This window comes from Panthera leo, chromosome A2, assembly GCF_018350215.1.
Source record: "Panthera leo isolate Ple1 chromosome A2, P.leo_Ple1_pat1.1, whole genome shotgun sequence".
Classification (NCBI taxonomy): Eukaryota; Metazoa; Chordata; class Mammalia; order Carnivora; family Felidae; genus Panthera; species Panthera leo.
Genome location: NC_056680.1, coordinates 17,005,417 through 17,029,247, shown reverse-complemented (window position 1 = coordinate 17,029,247; position 23,831 = coordinate 17,005,417). Strand labels below are relative to the sequence as shown.

Sequence of the window (23,831 nt, the reverse complement as noted above, 5' to 3'; positions counted from 1 at the left end):
CAGTCTTTTTTAAAAATGTGAATGAAACTGGGCTTCTGGTCAAGGTAGCCTTGTACACACTTTGATGCCACTCCCTTTGTTTCAAACACATGGTAAAATTAATAAAAGATTAATATTATATATCCAGGGTTGCCTGGGTGGTTCAGTTGGTTAAACATTGGACTCTTGATTTCCACTCAGATCATGATCTCACAGTTTGTAGGTTTGAGCCCTGCGTGGGGCTCCAAGCTGACAGCACTGAGCCTGCTTGGGATTCTCACTCTTCCTCTCTGCCCTCCCTACACTTGCATATGCATGCTCTCTCTGGCTCGCTCACTCTCTCAGATAAACTTTTTTTTTAAGTTGTTTTATTTTTTTTTTTTAATTTACATCCAAATTAGTTAGCATATAGTGCAACAATGATTTCAGGAGTAGATTCCTTAGTGCCCCTTCCCCATTTAGCCCCCATCCCCCCTCCCACAACCCCTCCAGTAACCCTCAGTTTGTTGTCCATATTCATGAGTCTCTTCTGTTTTGTCACCCTCCCTGTTTTTATATTATTTTTGTTTCCCTTCCCTTATGTTCATCTGTTTTGTCTCTTAAAGTCCTCACATGAGTGAAGTCATATGATTTTTGTCTTTTTCTGACTAATTTCACTCAGCATAATACCCTCCAGTTCCATCCACATAGTTGCAAATGGCAAGATTTCATTCTTTTTGATTGCCAAGTATATACATTGTATATACATACCACATCTTCTTTATCCGTTCATCCATCGATGGACATTTGGGCTATTTCCATACTTTGGCTATTGTTGATAGTGCTGCTATAAACATGGGGGTGCGTGTGTCCCTTCGAAACAGCACATCTGTATCCCTTGGATGAATGCCTAGTAGTGCAATTGCTGGGTCATAGGGTAGTTCTATTTTTAGTTTTTTGAGGAACCTCCATACTGTTTTCCAGAGTGGCTGCAACAGCTTGCATTCCCATGAAACAAACTTTTAAATAAATAAATTACATAACCATATTAAAAAGCAAGACAAAATTTTATGTTGGCCAGAAACAGAGTTGTAATCTTGGACTATATGGATCTAGAAATAGAGGCAATTTGAAGTTTATAACCTATAAGGTAATGTGATTGAGTGGGTGGGGACAAGTGCCCCATGTGATGAGGATAACTGGGCCCAGGATTACTGCATGCATTTAGGAATTTAGGTGGGGTTCCCTGAACTTAACAGAGACTAGAAAAAATCCATCTATGCCTAAAATGTAGCTTACATGAAATTGTATACCTAGGAAGTAGACACAACCTTGAGTCCAAACCTATATCCAGCTACCCTCTCACTGGATGTGTAGATCTCCTGTCTCCCAAATTTTACGGTGGAAACGGAGTCTCAAGTTACTAATGTAAGGCTTGTTTCTGGTTGGGGTTCCTGGAGGATTGAGTAGAGATTATCACAAAACCATCAGGGAAGGAGATACATGTGTAAGGGAAAAATTCCCATTCATGAGTTGTTTATAAATCAAGCTTCCAAACATACAAGAAAACCTATCCAAAAGAAAAAGCCAACAAAATCAACATTAAGAGATGAATTCACTGCAATTAAAATGAAAATAATGGAGGGGCGCCTCGGTGACTTAGTAGGTTAAGCAACCAACTTCAGCTCAGGTCATGATCTCAAGGTTTGGTTTGTGAGTTTGAGCCCCGCATTGGGCTCTGTGCCAACATCTCAGAGACTGGAGGCTGCTTCAGATTCTGTGTCTCCCTCTCTCTCTGTCCCTCCCTGGCTCACTCGTTTTCCCATTCTCTCTCTCTCTCTCTCAAAAATAAAACATTTAGGGGGCACCTGGGTGGCTCACTTGGTTAAGCGTCCAACTTCGGCTCAGGTCATGATCTTGCGGTTCGTGAGTTTGAGCCCTGTGTCAGGCTCTGTGCTGACAGCTCAGAGCCTGGAGACTGCTTTGGATCCTGTATCTCTCTGTCTCTGCTCCTTCCCCACTCACATTCTGTCTCTGTCTCTCTCTCAAAAATAAAAAAAACATTTTAAAAATCCTGTTTTAAAAATAAAATGAGGGGCGCCTGGGTGGCTCAGTCATTTGAGCATCTGACTTCAGCTTGGGTCATGATCTCATGGCTGGTGGGTTTGGGCCCCATGTTGGGCTCTGTGCTGACAGTTGGGAGCCTGGAGCCTGCTTCGGATTCTGTGTCTCCCTCTGTCTCTGCCCCTCACCCACACTCACTCTATCTCTCAAAAATAAGTAAACATTTAAAAATATTAAAAATAAAATGATGATGGAGTAACCTAATAACTTGAAAGTACATATTTTAGAGTATCCAAAGATATAAAGGAAGGATAATCTGTTTTAAAAGAATAAGAAATTATGAAATAAAAATTACCAGGAATGAAAAGTTGACAGGTAAATATTTAAAGAACCAAATGGAAATCCTAGAAATTAAAAATGCAATTGTTGAATAAACACAGATGTCATGAACTCCAGATAGGTCTTAGTGGAAAGAGGTTTAGTGAGTTGGAAAGTTATGTTGTATTCTGAGTGCATAGTTTATTACTAAGAGAAAAACAAAACAGAACAATTAAAAAACATGAAGACTAGGAGTGCCTGGGTGGCCCAGTCAGTTAAGTGTCCAATTCTTGATTTCATCTCAGTTCATGATCTCATGGTTCGTGAGAAGTCAGGCTCTGCGCTGACAGCACAGAGCCTGCTTGTGATTCTCTCTTTCCCTCTCTCTGACTCTCCCCTGCTCACTCATGCTCTCTCTCTCAAAATAAGTAAACTTATAAAAAAAGACTAGATTGAAGGGCTTTAATATAAGTGTATAAGTTGCAAAAGATTACACTAGAGGGACTGCAGAGAAGTAATCCTGCATTTAACATGACGTTTAGAAATGTTCCAGAATTGAAGATGCATACCCTTAGAACAAATGTGCACACTGAATGGCATGCAAGATAAATAAAAATAATCACCTAGACCCAGTGCAATGAAACTACAGATATTAAGGATAAAGAAATCTTACAAGCTACTAAAGAGAAAAGGTACAAAACCACAGTGGAAAGCAATTTAACAACATTCTTCACAATAATAAAAGAAGACAGTGGAGTAATCTACAATTTGCTAAGAAATAACTGTCAACTTAGAATTCTATATCCAGCTAAACTCTTTGTAGGATGATGAAGTGATAGATTTTCAGTTTCATAATGAGTAAGAGATGATCTCAGCCAGTGACCCTTACTGAAAGAAGAAACTAGAGAATGTACTTTACAGAAGAAAAGATAACCCAATGGGATACAATAAACAATGACGAGAACTAATATTAGAAAAATAAATTGGTAGGGACGCCTGGGTAGCTCAACCGGTTAAGTGTCTGGCTCAGGTGAGATCATGACTTTGGCTAAGGTCATGATCTCACAGTTTGTGAGTTCAAGCCCCATGTCGGGCTCTGTGCTGACAGCTCAGAGCCTGGAGCCTGCTTCGGATCCTGTGTCTCCCTCTTTCTCTGCCCCTGCCCCACTTGTACTTTTTTTTTTCTCTCTCTCTCAAAAATAAATAAACATTAAAAAAAATAAAAATAGGGGTTCCTGGGTGACTCAGTTAAGTGTCCAACTCTTGGTTTCGGCTCAGGTCATGATCGCATGGTTTGTGGGTTCGAGTCCACATCAGGCTCCACACTGAGTGCAGAGTCTGCTTGGAATTCTCTCTCCCTTTCTCTCTCTGCCCCTCACTCTCTGTCTCTCTCAGAGTAAACAAGCTTTTAAAAAAAGGTTTTTTTTTCTTTTAAGATTTTATTTTTAATTTTTTTTTAACATTTATTTATCTTTGAGACAGAGAGAGACAGAGCACGAACGGGGGAGGGTCAGAGAGAGGAAGGCACAGACTCCGAAACAGGCTCCAGGCTCTGAGCTGTCAGCACAGAGACCGACACGGGGCTCGAACTCCCGAACCGTGAGATCATGACCTGAGCCGAAGTCAGACGCTTAACCGACTGAGCCACCCAGGCACCCCTAAGGTTTTATTTTTAAGTAGCCTCTACACCCAATGTGGGACTCAGACTCATAACCCCAAGATCAAGAATCTCATCTCTACTGACTGAGCTAGCCAGGTGCCCCTAGAAATATAATTTATAGCTTCTGAGCCAGTCAAGGAAGATAAAGAAAAAATATTAATTGAACAGAAGGCAGGAGAATGAAAAAAATAGAAGAATGAGGTAAACAGTGCACAAAACAACATATAAGATGATAGCATAGGCGCCTGAGTGGCTCAGTCAGTTAAGCGACCAACTTCAGCTCAGGTCATGATCTCGCGGTTTGTGAGTTCGAGCCCCGCATCAGGCTCTGTGCTGACAGCTCAGAGCCTGGAGCTGCTTCGGATTCTGCGTCTCCCTATCTCTCTGCCCCTTCCCTGCTCATGTTCTGTCTCTCAATAACAAATAAATGTTAAAAAAAAAAAAAAAAAAGATGATAGCAATACATTGGGCACCTGGCTGGCTCAGTCAGTTAAGCATCCGACTTTGGCTCAGGTCATGATGTCATAGTTTGTGAGTTCGAGCCCAGCATTGGGCTCTCTGCTCTAGGCATGGAGCCTGCTTCAGATCCTCCCCCCCGCGCCCCCCCCCCCGCCCCCCCCGGCTTGTTCTGGCTCTCTCTCTCTCAAAATAATAAATAAACTAAAAAAATAAAAAACCCAAAAGATGATAGTAATACATCAAATCATACCAATGATTGCGATCAGTGTAAAAGGTTTAGACTTGCCTGCTTATTGTCCTCACACCAGAGAACACCAGTGGTTTTTTGGTACCAGTACTGTTTGGGTGTTTTGAGTGGGAAATGTAATTCTTCTATTAAGCACTCGAGGTCAGCAGCACTCATTACTGAATTTTTTCACTATAAGATTTGTCGTACCTCTGTCAGATTCTCAGGAATCAGAAGTGCGTTTCTTTTAGAGCTGACATATAATCTTTCATCTAAGGATCATTTCCAAATTTGAAAAAAAGCTTCATAGCACTTAGAATTTCAGCTACTCAAAATAGTTGCCAAGAATGTATTTAACTGCCTAGTAGATCTAGCAGACACCCAAGCCACCTTTTTTTATGGATTGCACTTTTTAATTGATGGGGATTAGTTAGATGTTTTGGGAATATAGCTTCTTTAGCTACAAGGATTCACACAGGACATAGGCAGCTAGAGAACCTTCATAGAATCTAAGGACAACTAGATTTATACAAGTTAATGGCCTTTATTGTTGCTGAAAGGCTGTTATCTTTCTGACTAATGGTTACCTTGGAAAAATCATATGACTTGTTCACTCTCTGGGAGGTGTATTACCAGATAGGATTCTTTTTCTCACTTCCATCTTTTTGTTTTATCAAAAGCTCATTGGACTTTGTTTTAAGTCCTGCTAGAAGATGCAGAACATGAACAGGGATTCATAAAGGGAGCACCCTTCTCTGACTACTTGTCCAGTTTTGCTATTTTCATCTTTACTTTTACCTTTACTACATTAATTCTAGTGGCAGTGGCAATTAGTCAAGAGTCACTGACTGAAATTAATATTTGGTTACTTGTGCTGAGTTTAAAACCAGTAATTATGTTTAACTTGTGTTTAAGTAGACAATGGCTCCTTTTAACTTCATTTATTTGATGCCGTCATGTGGGAACGTAATTTCATTGTGTTATACAAAGACATTATTACAGCCCATCATCGATGTCTAAAACCTTTATGGAATCAGTATGAATTGGCTAATAGAATCTTTTCTTTCAGGTTTAACTACTAACAAATATAACCTTTATTTTTTTTAAGTTTTTTTTTTTTTAAGTAATTTCTACACCCCATATGGGGATTGAACTCATGACTCCAAGATCATGTGTCACATGCTCTACTGATGGAGCCAGCCACGCACCCCAGGCAACTGATAGAACTTTTGAGGTTAAGCTGTAAAATTCACTTTTTGGTATATGCCTTTTCCAGAAATGAACTTTTCTGGAAGTTTTTTGTTAAAGTTTTAAAACCAGTAGTGAACTCTCAGAATTTCTGCCTTGGGTATGAATTATTTGTATGTGAAAGAAAGAAAGAAAGAAAGAAAGAAAGAAAGAAAGAAAGAAAGAAGAAAGAAAGAAGAAAAAAGTCTAATTTTATTTTATTTTTTTATTTTTTTATTTTTTTATTTTTTTTTTACATTCATTTATTTTTGAGAGACAGAGCACAAGTGGGGGAGAGGCAGAGAGAGAAGGAGACACAGAATCTGAAGCAGGCTCCAGGTTCTGAGCTGTCAGCACAGAGCCCCATGTGGGGCTTGAACCCACAAACGGTGAGATCATGACCTGAGCTGAAGTCAGACGCCCAACCGACTGAGCCACCTAGGCGCCCCAAAAGTCTAATTTTAAAAGTAAGATTCAGTTTTAAAAATCCTGAGCAATTTAAAGTATTATCAAAGTGGTAAAACTAACATCTGGTGCAGGAAGTCAAGAGAATGGTAATCTCTGAAATTAAGAAGCGGTAGTGATTGGGGAAGGCATGGAGAGAAGCTTCTGGGCTCATTTCAAGGTTTCAGTTCATGAGCTGGGTGGTGATTACACAAACATGTCCACTTTGTCATAATCTGTCAAGCCCTACACTTACAATTTATATGCATTTCTGTAACTCCAGCAAAATTTTCAAAAAATTGTTATTTACTGAATTTCATTTTCATCCAAACTGTATCCTAAAGTTCCATCAGGTATAGGAAACTTTTCCAGGGTAGTCTTTACCCTGCTTTTTAAATACTTTGGTTTCTTTGTGTTCTGGGAGTCTGACTGAGATGTGTCTTCCACAGTTTATTCCAAGTAAAACTCAGGGGGATGTAGAAGTGATGTCATCAGTATCCTTATGATGGTATTGTACTTTATGTTTTATGTTTGAATATTTGTGTCTTTGGTGGTTTTATTTCTTCAAAGTTCATTTATTTATTCTTAGAGAGACAGAGAGAGTAAGCAGGAGAGGGGCAGAGAGAATGAGGGACAGAGGAACCAAAGTGGGCTGCACTCTGACAGCAGAGTGCCCGATGCTGGGTTCGAACTCATAAACTGTGAGATCATGACCTGAGTCGAAGTTGGATGCTCAACAAACTGAGACACCCAGGCGCCCCTCTTCTGTGTTTTTATTTGATTCCCAGTCCATGTAGGCTCAGAGAAGGAGACTAGAAATGGCCTGGGAACCATTACTTCAGTCAGCACATGAACAAATTATTAAACCTGGTTTGACCTTTATAAAGTTACTGTCCCTACTGTGATATCAAAAATTTGTCATAAGTTTTGGACTATAGTGTCAGCTATATCTAAGTGTATTTTTTTATATTTTGAAGTAATTTCACCAATAGAAAAGTTTAAAAAATATTGCAAAAAACTCCTTTGTACCTTTTACCAAAGACCCCTATTGTTGACGTTACCATATTTCCTTTATATTCTCTTTCTGTTTTGGGGCACCTGGGTGGTTCAGTCGGTTAGGCGTCCAACTTTGACTCAGGTCATGACCTCGTGGTTTGTGGATTTGAGCCCCGCATCGGGCTCTGTGCTGACAGCTCAGAGCCTGGAGCCTGATTCAGATTCTGTGTCTCCTTTCTCTGCCCCTCCCATGCTCATGCTCCGTCTCTTAATGATAAATAAACGTTAAAAAAAAAATTTATATTCTCTTTCTGTTTTAAAAGTAAGTTGCAGGGCACCTGGGTGGCTCAGTTGATTAAGCATTTGACTTCTGCTCAGGTCATGATCTCATCATGCTTTGTAAGTACAAGCCCTGCATCAGGCCCTGCGCTGACAGTGTGGAGCCTGCTTGGCATTCTCTCTCGCTCCCTCCCTCCCTGCCCCTCCCCCACCACCTGTGCACAGGCATGCACGTGTGTTCTCTATGTCAAAATAAATAAAACTTAATTTAAAAAAAGAAAGTAAGTTGGGGCACCTGGGTGGCTCCGTTGGTTAAGCGCCGACTTTGGCTCTGGTTGTGATTTTGCAGTCTGTGGGTGTTAGCCCCGCGTCCGGGCTCTGTGCTGACAGCTCAGAGCCTGGAGCCTGCTTCAGATTCTGTGTTACCTTCTCTCTCTGCCCCTCCCCCACTTGCACTTTATCTCTCTCTCAAAAATAAATTTAAAAAGATTTTTTAATAGCCCTGAGGCTCTGACACCCCATGTCAGACTTCCTCTCTGTGTAGAGGCTGTCCTCTGCACAGACTTAAGACATGACTTAAAACATAAAATCTTAAAATCCCACAAGACATCTTTCTTGTTTTACAACATTAATATTGAGAGTTACTCACTACCACTTATTTTTCTCTTCATTTTTTTTTTTTGCAAATCAGGGATCATCTTGGTCTGATACCTATCTTTTAGAATTTCTGCAATTTTACTAAAATGAGTCTAAATGAGAATTTCTTTAAAAAAATTTTTTTTTAACGTATATTCAATTTTGAGAGACAGAGACAGAGTGTGAGTAGGGGAGTTGTAGAGAGAGAGAGAGACACAGAATCCAAAGCAGTCTCCAGACTCTGAGCTGTCAATACAGAGTCCAACACGGGGCTCGAACCCAAGAACCATGAGATCATGACCTGAGCCGAGTCCACTGCTTAACCAACTGAGCCACTCAGGAGCCCCTAAATGAGAATTTCTACTAGTCACACTTGGGATTTGTTATGCTTCTTGACTCTATGAATATCTGTAATCATTTTGGGTAATTCTCCATCATTATTCAGTTATTGCCTCTGTTCTCTCTCTCTCATCCTTTGAGACTCCAGCTCATTAAACAATAACTCCCCATTTCCCCTTCTCGAGCCCCTGACAATCATCATCTACTATCTATGATTTTTGACTAGTCTATGTACCTCATATAAATGGACTCATACAGTACTTGTGTATGATGTGTGGGGGTGGGTGGGGTGGATGGGTGTGATAGGCTTATTTCACTTACTGTAATATCCTCAAGGTTCATTCATGTTGCAGCATATGTCCTATTTGTCTAACTTTTGTCTTGTTGCCTTTGCTTTTGGATGTCATCCAGCAAATCATTGTCAAGTCCAATGTCATGAAGCTTTTTCCCTGTGTCTTCTTCTAAGAATTGTATAGTTTTCTCTCCTACATTGAAGTCTTTGATCATTTTTGGTTAGTTTGTATATAGTGTGAGATAAGTTCATTCTTTTGCATGAAGCTAGCTAGTTTAACCAGCATTGTTTGTTCAAAAGACTGTCCTCTCCTCATTGAATAGTTTTGGCACTCTTGTCAAAAATCACTTCACCATATATGCAAGACTTTATTTCTAGGTGCTCTATTCTTTCCATGATTTATATGTTGTCTTTATGCCAGTACCACACTGTTTTGAAGTTAGAAAATGTGAGTTCTTCAGCTTTGTTACTGTTTTTCAACACTGTTTTGGCTATTTGGGAGTTTGAGGTTCTACATGAATTTTGGGATGGGTTTTTCTACTTCTGCAAAAATCATCTTTGGGACTTTAATAGGGATTGCGTTGGATCTATAGATTGCTTTGGGTAGTATTGACATTTTAACAATATTAAGGGGCGCCTGGGTGACTCACTTAGTTAAGCGTCCAACTCTTGATTTCAGCTCAGGTCATGATCTCACAGTTTGTAGGATTGAGCCTGCATCAGACTTTGTGCTAACAGTGCAGAGACTGCTTGGGAATCTCTCTCTCTCTCCTCCTCCCCTGCTCATGCTCTCTCTCTCCCTCCAAATAAATAAATAAAACATTAAAAAAATTAATTCTTCCAATCCATGAACAAGGGATGCGTTTCCATATATTTATGTCTCCTTTAATTTCTTTCAGCAATATTTATGGTTTTCATCGGAAAATTCTTTCTCTTCCTTGGTTAATTCCTAAGTATTCTTTTTGATGCTATTGTTAAGTGGAATTGTAATTTCCTTTTCAGATTGTTCATTGTTAGTATACAGAAATGCAACTGACTTTTGTGTGTTGACTTTATACCCTGCCACTTTGCCAAAATCATTGTTATTATAACAGTTTTTGGGGGGAATCTTTAGGGCTTTCTACATATGAGATCATATCATTGCAAACAGAGACAATTTACTTCTTCCTTTCCAATCTGGATGATTTTTATTTCTTTTTCTTGCCTAATTGCTCTGACCAGAATCTCTAGTACTGTGTTGAACAGAAGTGGTGAAAGCAGGCATCCCTGCCTTATTCTTCATCTTAGAGGAAAAGCTTTTAGTCCTTCACTATTGAGTATGATGTTCACTGTAGATTTTTCTTATATGGCTTAAAAAATATATTTTTAAAAATTTTTAATGTTTATTTATTTTTGAGAAAGAAAGAGAGAGAGAGACAGAGCACAAGTGGGGGAGGGTCAAAGAGAGAAGGAGACACAGAATCTGAAGGAGGCTCTGAGCTGTTAGCACAGAGCCTAACACAGGAATCGAACTTATAAACCACAAGATCATGACCTGAGCCGAAGTCAGCACTTAACCGACTGAGCCACCCAGATGCCCCTAAAAAATCTTTTTAAAGTTTATTTGTTTTGAGAGAGAGAGAGAGCACGTGCAAAGTAAGGGAGGGGCAGAGAGAGAGAATCCCACGCAGGCTTCATGCTCAGCTCAGAGGGCTTGATTCCATGACCATGAGATGACTACCTGAGCCAATATCAAGAGTCAGACACTCAACTGATTACGCCACCAAGGCACCCCTCTTATATGGCTTTTATAATTCTGGGGTAGTTTTCTTCTATCCCTACTTTATTGAGTATTCTTACATTGGAAAAGTGTTCAATTTTTTCAAATCCTTTTTCTACATCAGTTGATGATCATGTGTGTTTTCCCTATTATCCTGTTAATTTAGTATATATGTTCATTGATTTCTGTATGTTGAAACATTGTTATGTTCTAGGAATAAATCCCACTTGGTTATGGTATATTGGTTTGTTAGTATTTTGTTATGTTTTACATCAAAGTTTATAAATGATATTAGTCTGTCATTTTATTTTCTTATAGTGTCTCTGTCTGACTCTGGTATCAAGGTAATGTTGGACTCATGAGTTTGGAAGTGTTCCTTCTGGCCCAATTTTTTGAAAAAGTTTGAGAAGTGTTGGTATTAATTCTTCTCTAAATTTTGCTAGAATTCACCATTAGGCCCAGGGCTTTTCTGTGTTGGGAGGTTTTTGATTACTGATCTATCAGTATATTGTTTTTATAACTTATGAAAATGGATAATTTAATTTTTTTAATTTATTTTTTCAAAGAGTTTATTTTTGAGTAATCTCTACACCCAAAATGGGGCTCAGATTTACAACCCTGAGATCAAGAGTCTCATGCTCTACTGACTGAGCCAGTCAGGTACCCCAAAATTTTCTATAAATTGGATGAGTTTAAATGTGTGACACAAAGGTGTAGATAAAAAATATATCTAGAGGCACCTTGGTGGCTCAGTTGGTTAAGCTCGGGTCTTGATCTCAGGGTCATGAGTTGAATCCCTGCATTGGTCTCCATGATGGACACGGAATCTACTTAGAAAAACAAAAATAAATAAAAATAAATAAAATATATCTAATTAACTAAACCTTGTGGTAAAAGTATTTTAGGGGTGCCTGGCTGGCTCAATCTGAAGAGCATGCAACTCTTGATCCTGGGCTTATGAGTTCAAGCCCCATGTTGGGTGTAGAGATTACTTAAAAATAAAATCTTAAAAAAAAAGACATAAAATATTTTACCATAAATATTGTAATTTTAAAAGTTTAATGAAATTAACAATAGTGTAATTTTCTCAAGCAGATCTCAGTAAAATTGAGTTAAAACAAGATGTTTCTATGTCAAAGGAACAAATATAACAGTCTTTGTCAGAGATCAACAAACTATGGCTTGCAATACCCAATCTGGCTTGCCTTCGGTGTTTTGGGGTGTGTGTGTGTGTGTGTGTGTGTGTATGGGTTTTTTTTTTTTTTGGTTGTGGTAAAATATTACGATATTTACCATTTTAGCCATTTTTAAGTGCATAATTCAGTGGTATTTATTAGTGTTCACAGTGTTGTGCAACAACCCCCACTATCCATTTCCTGAACTTTTTCAATATCTGAAACAAAAGCTCTGCCCCACCGCCTGTTTTGTAAATAAAATGTCATTAGAACACAGCCATGCTCATTTATTTACTTATTGTCTACAGCCGCTTTTGCAATACAATGGCACGACTGAGTAGCTAGCTGTGACAGGGAACTGTGTCCTGCAAGTCTAAAACAATTGCTATCTGACCCTTTATAGAAAATGTTTGTGCTAAATCCTAGTCTTTGGTACATTATAGAAAAGCCTTCTCCATATCCTTCCCAGAAGCTGAGGAAAATGACTATCATGCAGTTTCCAATTCTTTTCTTTTCCTCAAAACTGAAGAAACCTAATCAACTTTTCACCTATAGATCAATAAAAAATTTTTGACAGATCACTATGTGAATTTAGTGTATAATTTGGATAAGTAGGTGAAAAGTATATTTCATCTCTAAGCACTCTGGCATGCATATTTTTAACAAGAGCTCAATATTTGTCTAGAGTTATTTTTTCTTTTGAGGGAAAATTTACAGTGAAATGCACAGATCTTGCATACCATTCCATAATTGGTATGCACACTTCTGTGTAATGCAAATCTGTTGCAAACTACAGCTTATTCCTATCACCCCAGAAAATTCCCTTATGCCCCTTTCCCTCCACTCTCCTGAGGCAACCATACTTTGTAGTTTAAGCCTGTTCTATAACTTCATCTATATTGAATCATACCATATATATATTTTCACCCAATATAATGTGTGTGAGATTCATCCATAATGTTACATGTACCAAGTTTATTCTATTTGGTTATTAATTAGTCAACTGGGTTATTGGTCTTTTCATATTTGAGTTGTAAGAGTTCTTTCTATATTCTAGATACAAGTCTCTTATCAGATACATGATTTACAAGTATTTTCTTGTTTTTTGTTGTTTTGGTTTTTTTTTTTTTTTTCATTTTCTTATTGGTGTCCTTTGAAGCACAATTTTTTTTTTTTATTAGTTTCAGGCATACAACATAGTTATTTGACAATTCTATACATTACACTATACTCTCCACAATAAGTATAGTTGCCATCTGTCACCATACAGGGTCATTACACTATTATTGACTGCATTCCCTATGCTGTATTTTTTTATCCCTGTGACTTATTTATTTTATGAGTGGAGTTTCTTCTTCTTCTTCTTCTTCTTCTTCTTCTTCTTCTTCTTCTTCTTCTTCTTCTTCTTCTTCTTTTTTAAATTTTTTTAACGTTTTTATTTATTTTTGAGACAGGGAGAGACAGAGCATGAACAGGGGAGGGTCAGAGAGAGGGAGACACAGAATCCAAAGCAGGTTCCAGGCTCTGAGCTGTCAGCACAGAGCCCGACACGGGGCTCGAACTCATGGACCGTGAGATCATGACCTGAGCTGAAGTCGGACGCTTAACCGACTGAGCCACCCAGGCGCCCCTCTTCTTCTTTTTTTTAATGTTTGTTTATTTTTGAGAGAGAGAGAGACAGAGCGTGAACGGGGTAGGGGCAGAGAGAGGGAGACACAGAATCCAAAGCAGGCTCCAGGCTCTGAGCTGTCAGCACAGAGCCCCATGTGGGGCTCAAACACACAAACCGTGAAATCATAACCTGAGCCGAAGTTGGATGTTAGACTGAGCCACCCAGGCTCCCGTAAGTGCAAGTTCCTACCTCTTAGTGCCCTTCACCTCAAAAGTTTCCTTCCTTCCTTCCTTCCTTCCTTCCTTCCTTCCTTCCTTCCTTCCTTCCTTCTTTTTTTATAGGCTCCATGCCCAGTGTGGGGTGGGGCTTGAACTCACGACCCTGAGATCAAGAGTTGCGTGCTTTACTGACTGAGCCAGTCAGGCACCCCCAAAGTTTTTATTTTTTTTTAAGTAGGCTCCATGCCCAAAGTGGGGTTCAAATTCACAACCCCAAGATCAAGAGTTGTATGCTCTACCTACCAACTGAGCCAGCCAACCACCTTACCTCAAAAGTTCTTAATTTTGATAAAGTCCAATTTATTTTTCTTTTGTTGTTCATTTTTTTTCCTAAGAATTCTTTGCCAAATCAAGGTCATGAACGTTTGCCCTCATGCTTTCTTCTAAGAATTCTGTAGTTTTAGCTCTTACATTGAGGTCTTCGACTCATTGTGAGATAACGTTTGTATATATTGTGAGGTGAGGATTCAACTTCATTGTTTTGTGCATAGCTATCCCCCCCTCTTTTTCCCAAGCACTATTTGTTGAAAAGGTTATTCTTTCCTCATTGAATGATCTTGACAGCCTTGTCAAAAAATTAGTTGACCGCAAATGTGTGGGTTTATATCTGGACTCTCAGTTTTATCCCACCAACCTATGTCTATACTTGTGTCGGTAGCACAGCTGTCTTGATTACCATTGCTTTATAGTAACTTTTGAAATCAAGAGGTGTGAGTCCTTCCACTTTGTTCTTACTTTGGGCATTGCTTTGGCCATTCTGGGTCTTTTGCAATTCCATGTACATTTTAGAATCTGCTTATCAATATTAACAAAGAAGTCAGTTGGGATTCTGATAGCAATTTTGTTGAATGTGTACATTAGCTTGAGGAGTTTGCCTGTCTTAGAAATGTTAAGTCTTCTCGGGGTGCCTCGGTGGCTCAGTCGATTGAACGTCCCCATTTCAACTCAGGTCATGATCTCACAGTTCCTGAGCATGAGCCCTGCGTCAGGCTCTGTGCTGACAACTAAGAGCCTGGAGCCTACTTCCGATTCTGTGTCTCCCTCTTTCTCTGTCCCTCTCCCCCTCACGCTCTGTCTCTTTCTCTCCAAAATAAATAAACACTAAAAAAAAATGTTGTCTTCTGATCCATAAACGTGTTTTTCTATTTATTTATATCTAATTTCTTTCAACAATATATTGTTAATTTTCAGAGCATGAGTGTTAAACTTCTTTTAAAATGTATTCCTAATATTTTACTCTTTTTGATAGCATTGTGAATGTAATTTTCTTAATTTCATTTTAAGATTATTTATTTCGGGGCGCCTGGGTGGCTCAGTCGGTTAAGCAGCCGGCTTTGGCTCAGGTCATGATCTCGCGGTCCGTGAGTTTGAGCCCCGCGTCGGGCTCTGTGCTGACAGCTCAGTGCCTGGAGCCTGTTTCAGATTCTGTGTCTCCCTCTCTCTGACCCTCCCCCATTCATGCTCTGTCTCTCTCTGTCTCAAAAATAAATAAACGTTAAAAAAAAAATTAAAAAAAAAGATTATTTATTTCAAGTGTATAGAAATACAACTGATTTTTGTACACTGATCTTATATCTTCCAACCTTGCTGAACTCATTATTGTTTTCTTTAATGATTAAATGTTTATTTATTTTTGAGAGAGAGAGAGAGAGAAAACAAGTGAGTGGGGGAGGAGCAGAGAGAAAGAGGAAGACACAGAATCTGAAGCAGGCTCCAGGCTCCAAGCTGTCAGCACAGAGCCTGCCATGGGGCTTGAACTCACAAAACACAAAATCATGACCTGAGCTGAACTTGGATGTGAAGGTGGCCTGCGCCTGGGGGGTTCAGTTGGTTAAGTGTCTGACTTTTGATTTTGGCTCAGGTCATGATCCCACAGTTCTCAGGATCAAGGCCTGAGTCAGGCCGTCTACTGACAGCACAAAGCCTGCTTGGGATTCTCTCTCTCTGTGTCTCTCCCCAACTTGCATACATGTGTATTCTCTCTCAAAAAAAAAATTTAGTTTAATTTTTTTTTTTAGCAGATTGCTTAAGATTTTCTTCTTTTTTAATGTTTATTTATTTTCGAGAGAAAGAGACAGAGCATGAGTGGTGGAGGGGCAGAGACAGAGAGGAGACACAGAATCTTAAACAGGCTCCAGGCTCTTGAGCTGTCAGCACAGAGCCCCATGTGGGGCTCAAACTCCGGGACAGTGAGATCATGACCTGAGCCGAAGTCAGACGCTCAACCAACTGAGCCACCCAGGCACCCCTAGGATTTTCTATATAAAGGTCATGCCATCTGCAAATAGAAGTGAGTTTATTTCTCACTTTCTAATCTGAGTGTGTGTGTGTGTGTGTGTGTGTGTGTGTGTATGTGTGTGTATGTGTGCATGCCTATTTTCCTGGTTAAAACTTCAATGCTCTGGGAATGCAAGCTGGTGCAGCCACTCTGGAAAACAGTATGGAGTTTCCTCAAAAAACTAAAAATAGAACTACCCTACAACCCAGCAATTGCACTACTAGGCATTTATCCACAGGGATACAGGTGTGCTGTTTCGAAGGGACACATGCACCCCCATATTTATAGCAGCACTATCAACAATAGCCAAAGTATGTAAAGAGCCAAATGTCCGATGAATGGATACAGAAGATGTGGTGTCATATATATATACATATATATATATATATATATATATACACACACACACACACACACATACACACACACAATGGAGTATTACTCGGCAATCAAAAAGAATGAAATCTTGCCATTTGTAACTACGTGGATGGAACTGGAGGGTATTATGCTGAGTGAAATTAGTCAGAAAAAGACAAAAATGATGACTTCACTCATATGAGGACTTTAAGAGACAAAACAGATGAACATAAGGGAAGGGAAACAAAAATAATATAAAAACAGGGAGGGGGACAAAACAGAAGAGACTCATAAACATGGAGAACAAACAGGGTTACTGGAAGGGTTGTGGGAGGGGGGCTGGGCTAAATGGGGAAGGGGCATTAAGAAATCTACTCCTGAAATCATTGTTGCGCTATATGCTAACTAATTTGGATGTAAATTTTAAAAAATAAAAAATAAAATTATTAAAAAAAAAACAAACCCTTCAATGTTCAAGTGGTAAGAGCAGATATCTTTGTTTCTGATGTTAGGGGAAAAGCAGTCAGTCTTTCACCATTAACTATGATGTTAATGTTAGCTATGGGTTTTTCACTAATGCTCTTTATCTGGTTGAGGAAGTTCCCTTCATTTTCAAATTTGTTGAGTGTTTTTATCACAAAGGGTATTGGATTTTGTCAAATGTTTTTCCTCCATCTATTGAGTTGATTGGGTAATTTTTGTTTTTTTGTTTTTTTTGTTCTATTGATATGAAGTGAAATTCAAATCAAATATAAATAGCATAACAGAAGAAACAGCTGACCATGAAAATATTGACCTTGAAGCTCTTCCAGAGACTCTTGAGGAAATTTGTATGCCAAATATATCCATGTAAATGAAGAAAGTGATTGTGAATAAAAGGATGAAGACATTTCAGAGGAGTTGATACTTGCCAAAAGCTTCACATTAAAAGTGCAAAGAACAAAATGTTGGAAGCTGATCCCAACTTAGAAAGGGGTATGAGAATTTGACAAAACACAGAAAAAAATGCTTGCTCAAAACTTGTATGATGAGAAGTTCAACAAACTGCTTTTGGTGAAGTTGTTCACTAAAAAATAAAACACTGTCTTCTTTTTTTTAATATTTATTTATTTTTGAGAGGGAGAAACAGAGTGTGAGCAAGGGGAGGGCAGAGAGAGAGGGAGGCACAGAATCCAAAACAGGCTCCAGGCTCTGAGCTGCCAGCACAGACCCTGACACGGGGCTCAAACTCATGAACTGCAAGATCATGACCTGAACCAAAGTTGGACGCCCAACTGACTGAGCCACCCAGGTGCCCCTAAAACACTTTAATTCTTAATGTGTCTGGTTTTTGAAAGTATTATTGTTAAAATTTGTTTATTTATATATACATAATCTCTATTTATATTTATAATATGTATTATCTCTACACCTAACATGGGGCTTGAACTCAAGACCCTGAAATCTAGAGCTGCATGCTCTTCTGACCGAGGCATCCAGGCATCCCAATGTTCCTAATGTTTTAGATTGTATTATATAAATTTCAATTTACTATATACATTTCCTTATATGTTTAGAACTGATAGGGTTTTTTAATGTTTTGATAAAAAAGTTTAAAGGCATGGAGTAATTGCAATTTTCCCTGTTGATTATTAAGGTTGCTTTGTGTAGTTTAAGGTATTGTACTCCTGGGCAAAGAGAGGACTGTCTCTGTTATATTATGACCACCAAATTATTACATATTTAGACTTCATTAGGTTTAAGAATGATATCTTAAAATTTTTTTTAATGTTTATTTATGTGTTTTTGAGAGAGAGCGAGTGTGATAGAGAGCAGGGGTGGGGAAGAGAAAGAAGACAGAGAATCTGAAGCAGGCTGCATGCTGCAGACCTCCAACCCATGAACTATGAGATCATGACCTGAGCTGAAATTGGATGCTTAACCAAATGACCACCCAGGCATCCTGGTATCTTTTTTTTTTTTTTAAGTGTATTTATTTTGAGAGAGCGAGTGTGAGGGGAGGAGCAGAGAGAGGGAGAGAGAGAATCCCAAGCAGGCTCCACACTGTCATCCTGGAGCCTGACATGGGGCTTGAACTCAGGAACCACTAGATCATGACCTGAGCTGAAATCAAGAGTTGGACGCTTAACTGACTGAGCCATCCAGGCCCCCAGAGAGTGATGTCTTACTACTTTTCCTATTTCCTTACCATCTCTTCTCAAATAATTCAGTTCTAAAGCCTATGGTGGTGTCAGTAAGGTAGATAAGCATATTAGAGCAGCTTAGAATGTGATTGTAGGGGCCAAGAAGAGGGTACCTATACGGGAGGGTACCCCAGTATAGAGAATGGTTACATGTAGGTGAACTGATAAAGTAAGTAAATATAGTAAGGATAATGGCAGCCACATTTCTTATTGTTAGAGTTACAAATATGTACTTACTCAAATTTGGAACTGTTTGAGTTTATCTGATAAAAATAAGGGGGAAGTTTGATGAAGAATAGGGTATTTAATCTTCAGAATATCTCTCCAGAAAATACTAATTAATTACAAAGGCACAATGGATGACTTCACAGTAGGGAAGCCTGGCAGATACTCTCTTAATCAACTCATCAAAGTTATGGAAGAAATGAAATCATGTGCATTTATATGCAGTAAAATAACACAGCATGAAGAACATCAGCCAAACTCAATTGAGGAACATTCTAAAAAATAACTGGCTTGTAATCTTCAAAATTGTCGATGTTGTGAAAGTTAAAGACTGAGGAAACTGTTCCAGATTGAAGGAGACCTGACACCTGATCTAATGCATGATTCTGTACTGGAAACTTTGGTGTAAGAGAGCTTACAGGGGCAGTAAGAAAAACTTGAATGGAATCTGAGGATAGTATAAACGTTAATTTCCTGGAGTTGAGGGTTGTATTGTGATTATGTAATTTTGTACCATGATATACTTGTCCGTAGGAAATATACACTAGCATTTTTAAGAGTGATGGGTATCATGTCAGCAACATAAGCTCTTTGTACTGTACTTGCAACTTTTTTGTAAGTTTGAGATTATTTCAAAATAAAAACTTTTAAAACATGATCTAACCATTTTACTTAAAAATGCCCATCTTTATAATGTGCTCAATTATTTTTAATGAAAAATTTTAGAGGTTTTTCATCAAAAAAGAAAGTATACTGTTTTCCAAATTATTTTAGAAGTTATATGAGCAAAAAAGTTAGAATACCACTGGCCTGGAAGAACTAACTTCCTTCTCCATGGCTCTTGGAAAATGAAATAGTTTTCTGAACTCCTCCAGGGCATTTTCTCTGCTCTGCTAATAAGCTGTTAATAGAAAACACAGTATACTTGGGAAGGGGGGGTGGGAAGGTTTAATTCCTGGGTTCAGGAATAATACTCTAATATCCATTAGCCAGTTACTTAACCTCTCTCTGCCTCAATTTCCTTATCTGCAGTAATACAGGTATACTTAGCACAGAGCACAACACATAAAAATGCCCATAAACACTAGCTATTGTCAGTATTTCAAATGTTTTTAACGTTTATTTCTAATTTTTTTAAATATTTATTTGTTATTGAGAGAGAGAGAGAGAGAGAGACAGAGCATGAGCGGGGGAGGGGCAGAGCTTAAGAGAGACACAGAATCTGAAGGAGGCTCCAGGCTCTGAGCTGTCAGCATAGAGCCCAATGCGGGCTCGAACTCACAAGCAGTGAGATCATGACCTGAGCTGAAGTCGTATGCTTGACAGACTGAGCCACCCAGTTGCCCCTATTATCAGTATTTCTAAAGTCTGAGCTCTCAGAGGGAAGATTCACACCTTACTCATAATTTATTCTTTATTCTTATTTTTTTTTTTAACGTTTTTATTTATTTTTGAGACAGAGAGAGACAGAGCATGAACGGGGGAGGGGCAGAGAGAGAGGGAGACACAGAATCGGAAGCAGGCTCCAGGCTCTGAGCCATCAGCCCAGAGCCCGACGCGGGGCTCGAACTCATGGACCACGAGATCGTGACCTGAGCTGAAGTCCGACGCTTAACTGACTGAGCCACCCAGGCGCCCCAATTATTATTTTTTAAGGTAGGATCCACGCTGGGGAGCCCAACACAGGACTTGGACTCACCACCCTGAGTTCAAGACCTGAGTTAAGATCAAGAGTTGGATGCTTAACTTAGTGAGCCATTAAGGCCTACCACATTTTTTTCTTTTGATTTTTAGAAAAAGTTTATTTATTTTGAGAGTGTGGGAGGGGCAGAGAGAGAATCCCAAGCATGCTCTGCACTTTCAATGCTAGGTGCCCCGCATCTTACTCCTATTTTATTCTCATTGTTTCTGTCCTAGATTATATCAGGTCATCTTTTTTTTTTTTTTTAATTAAAAAAAATTTTTAACGTTTATTTATTTTTAAGAGAGAGAGAGAGAGAGTGTGAGTGGGGGATGAACAGAGAGAAGAGACACTGAATTCAAAGCAGGCTCCAGGCTCTGAGCTGTCAGCACCAGCACAGAGCCATATGCTAGGCTCTAAATTACGAACTGTGAGATCATGACCAGAGCTGAAGTCAGACGCTTAACCTTAACCAACTGAGCCACCCAGGCTCCCCTCAGGTCATCTTTTTTCATCTTCTTCCTCTAATGTATCACCCACATATGCAATTGTTTTCTTCCTAATCTATAAACCTGATCATGTCATTCTCTGTGTTCAAGCTGGTTTCCCAATGCTTATAGGATAAAGTGAAAATTCACTGCCACAACCAAGTAACCTTCCTGCTTCCACACCATAGGCTCAAGGAGGGTTTCTCCCAGCTTGCTTTCACACTTTAAAGCCTTTGATCCAGTTTTCCTGTGTCCGAATGTCCTTTTCTCCCTGATCACATTCTATTCATTCTTAAAAGTTGATCTCAAAAACTCACCAGACTTTCTCACAACCAATTAGTCGTCTGCTGTTCTATAATATTATAACTCCATAATGGCCAATCACAATTTGTTAATAATTTAAAATCTTTCTGCCCCCCTATAGGTCACTCATTCACTTACTCAGCAAATATTTACGGAACATTAGATAACAGGCTCTGCTCTCAGCACCGAAAGTACACCTGTGAATAAGTCAAAATTAAGTTCTCATGTGGTCAAGTGAGAAAATAAGAAAAATACTAGATCGTGGTGAGTGGTGCACAGAGAATGTCGAGTATGATTAGCTGTTCAGTTTTTCTGAAGTACTTTTAAGCTATGAATTCGAAAAAGCCTAAGCGACAAAGGGGAAGAGCTGTCCAGGTGGCGCCAACAGCTGGTGCTAGGGCCCCCGAGGCAGGAAAGAGCTGGTGGTGCGGCTGGGGCCACGAGGGGGAAGTAAAGTGTATGCCGCTGGAGCAGCTCCGGGTGGTGGTCCCAGATGGATGTTTACAAAGGCTACGGCGGCTTGATGTAGAAGGTCTGAGGGCAAGAGAAGGCAGACGCAGATTCCCACCCTTCCCGTGGGTTCCTCGGCCAGCACTCGACACCCTAAACGGGCTTCCCCCTCGAAACTTCTCGCCAGGTCTTTTCTCCCCGGCTGTAGCAGGGGATGACAGAAGCTCCCTGCACTGGTTGACGGGACGCAGGAAGGAACTTGGATGCAGCAAGACACGCAGAGGCCCAGGCTGGGTAGCGGAGGAGGTACGCAGCCTGCCTCGACTGGCGGAAGAGGCGGGCGCAAGAGTTCGTCTGAGACCTGCCTGGCCCCGATGCTGCGCATGCGTGCGCGCGTGCCCGCTTCGGTTAGGGACCGGGTCCCCAGAAGGGGCGGGGCCGGCCCTCCGCGCCGGAAGGGGGTTGACTGGGCGGGGCCGGGAGGTGGCGGTGGCGGCTGCGCGCGCGCGCGCGCGGGTGCGAACGGGGAACGCTGCGAGGGCCGGGCCGGGCGGTGGGACGACGGACGGCGACGATGGCCGCGGCGGCGGGCGGCGGCGGGCTGGGGGCGGCGGCGGGCGCCGCGGGCGCGGGAGGCGCGGCGGCGGCTGCGGGCCTGGCCGTTTATCGGCGGAAGGACGGTGGCCCGGCCAGCAAGTTTTGGGAAAGCCCGGAGACGGTGTCCCAGCTGGATTCGGTGCGGGTCTGGCTGGGCAAGCACTACAAGAAGGTGGGTTCGCGCGCCCGTGGGGACTAGGGGCCACGCGACGGGAGCCCGGCGCAGCTTCTGGCCTCGCGGGCCTCGGGCCGCCCCTCCCCCCCCCACCCCCCCCCCCCCCCCCGCGCGCCACGAGGGACAACAAAGGCAGGCGCCCGGGCCCGCCACGCCCCCGCCGTCCGCTCTCGGCGCCCGCGCGCCCGGGGCTCCACCGGGCCCTCGGGGCCGGGCCTCTGGGAGTTCCCGCACGCGGGCGAGAGCCACAGCTCACTCTAGTGTGCAAGGGGCAACTGGAGCTCTGCAAGAGGGAGGGCGTGAATCTCTTTTGTTAGCTGCATTGGGTGTGCGAACAGTAATTTTTACAAACTGTCCGAGCCTGTGTTCTAAGAGCAGCTTCAAGTTTTGTTTATAGACTCGTCTTCAAAGTCAAGTGAGGTAGCTGATGGTCTCCTACCTGTTGTTCATTTGTTAAAGAATGACTTTACGATTGTACGAGGAAGTTAACAGGCTGATATTATAGATGATAGAATCGATGAGCACTGATATTAAAAAAATGATAGTTTTTACTTGTGCTTTTAGTTCCGTATAGTGTGCGCACAAGAATTAACGTTCACTCGTACCTAATGTGTTGCTTAATGAGGCCTTCCCTGAGAACCCCGTTTATATTAGATTGACCCACTTCCTATCACCTTTATTTTCTTGGCACCACTTTCTGAGATAATTTTTTTTTTTCATTTATCTGTTTCTCCTGCTTTTGGGAGGTAAGTTCCGCTGAGTCAGTGGTATTGAAAGTTGTGACTTAATCTTCTTATTTATCACAAGTGTTTTTTAACTTCCCCTTGCAGATACATAGGAATGACTCCCTTAGAAGGTGTAATGAAAGAAAAAAAAAAAAAAAAGGTGTAATGAAGCAAACAGCCCAGATATTTCTACCAGTGGAGAATATCCACTCTGCCCCAGATTTCTGAGCACTCTTTTCAAGTTCCCGAATTCCCCCTTTGAGAACCATACCACTGGGGCAAGGACCTTGTCAGGCCCCTTCACTGCAATGCCGCCCCTCAACATGGTACTCATTGCCTCGCCCTTAATAGTTGCTTAGTAAATATTTATTCAATGAATGAAAAGGTGAAGTAGTGTAGGAGCCTATTCATTTGAGTTCCGCAGCTCAGTGGAGTCTGTCAGCTTTTGGAGGTTGATAGGCAGGGGCAGGATGTTGTGTTCCTTTGACGTTACGTTGTGTGCTTTCAGAAATGACTGTTTCTTACAGAAGTTTTAGGAAGTGAGAGACCAAATATATTTTTATTTACGATATATTTTTAGATAATTTGACTTTTTTCTGCCTAAAATTTTGCAGTCACATTTGGGATTCCCAGTTTTTCTCATCTGC

The 23,831-nt window shown here is 40.6% G+C and overlaps 1 protein-coding gene across 4 annotated transcripts in view; it reads left to right on the top strand.

Moving 5' to 3' along the window:
* Window positions 1-23,831, top strand: part of SMARCC1 (SWI/SNF related, matrix associated, actin dependent regulator of chromatin subfamily c member 1) — a 202,983-nt gene that overhangs the window by 8,454 nt on the left and 170,698 nt on the right. The window contains exon 1 of one of the 4 annotated variants that reach the window (XM_042929203.1): window positions 22,262-22,456. The exons of the other annotated variants lie outside the window; for them this stretch is intronic. Coding sequence (XP_042785137.1) covers window positions 22,262-22,456 — 195 coding nt within the window. Of the gene's footprint in view, window positions 1-22,261; window positions 22,457-23,831 lie in introns of those variants that run through there. 4 annotated transcript variants of the gene reach the window in all.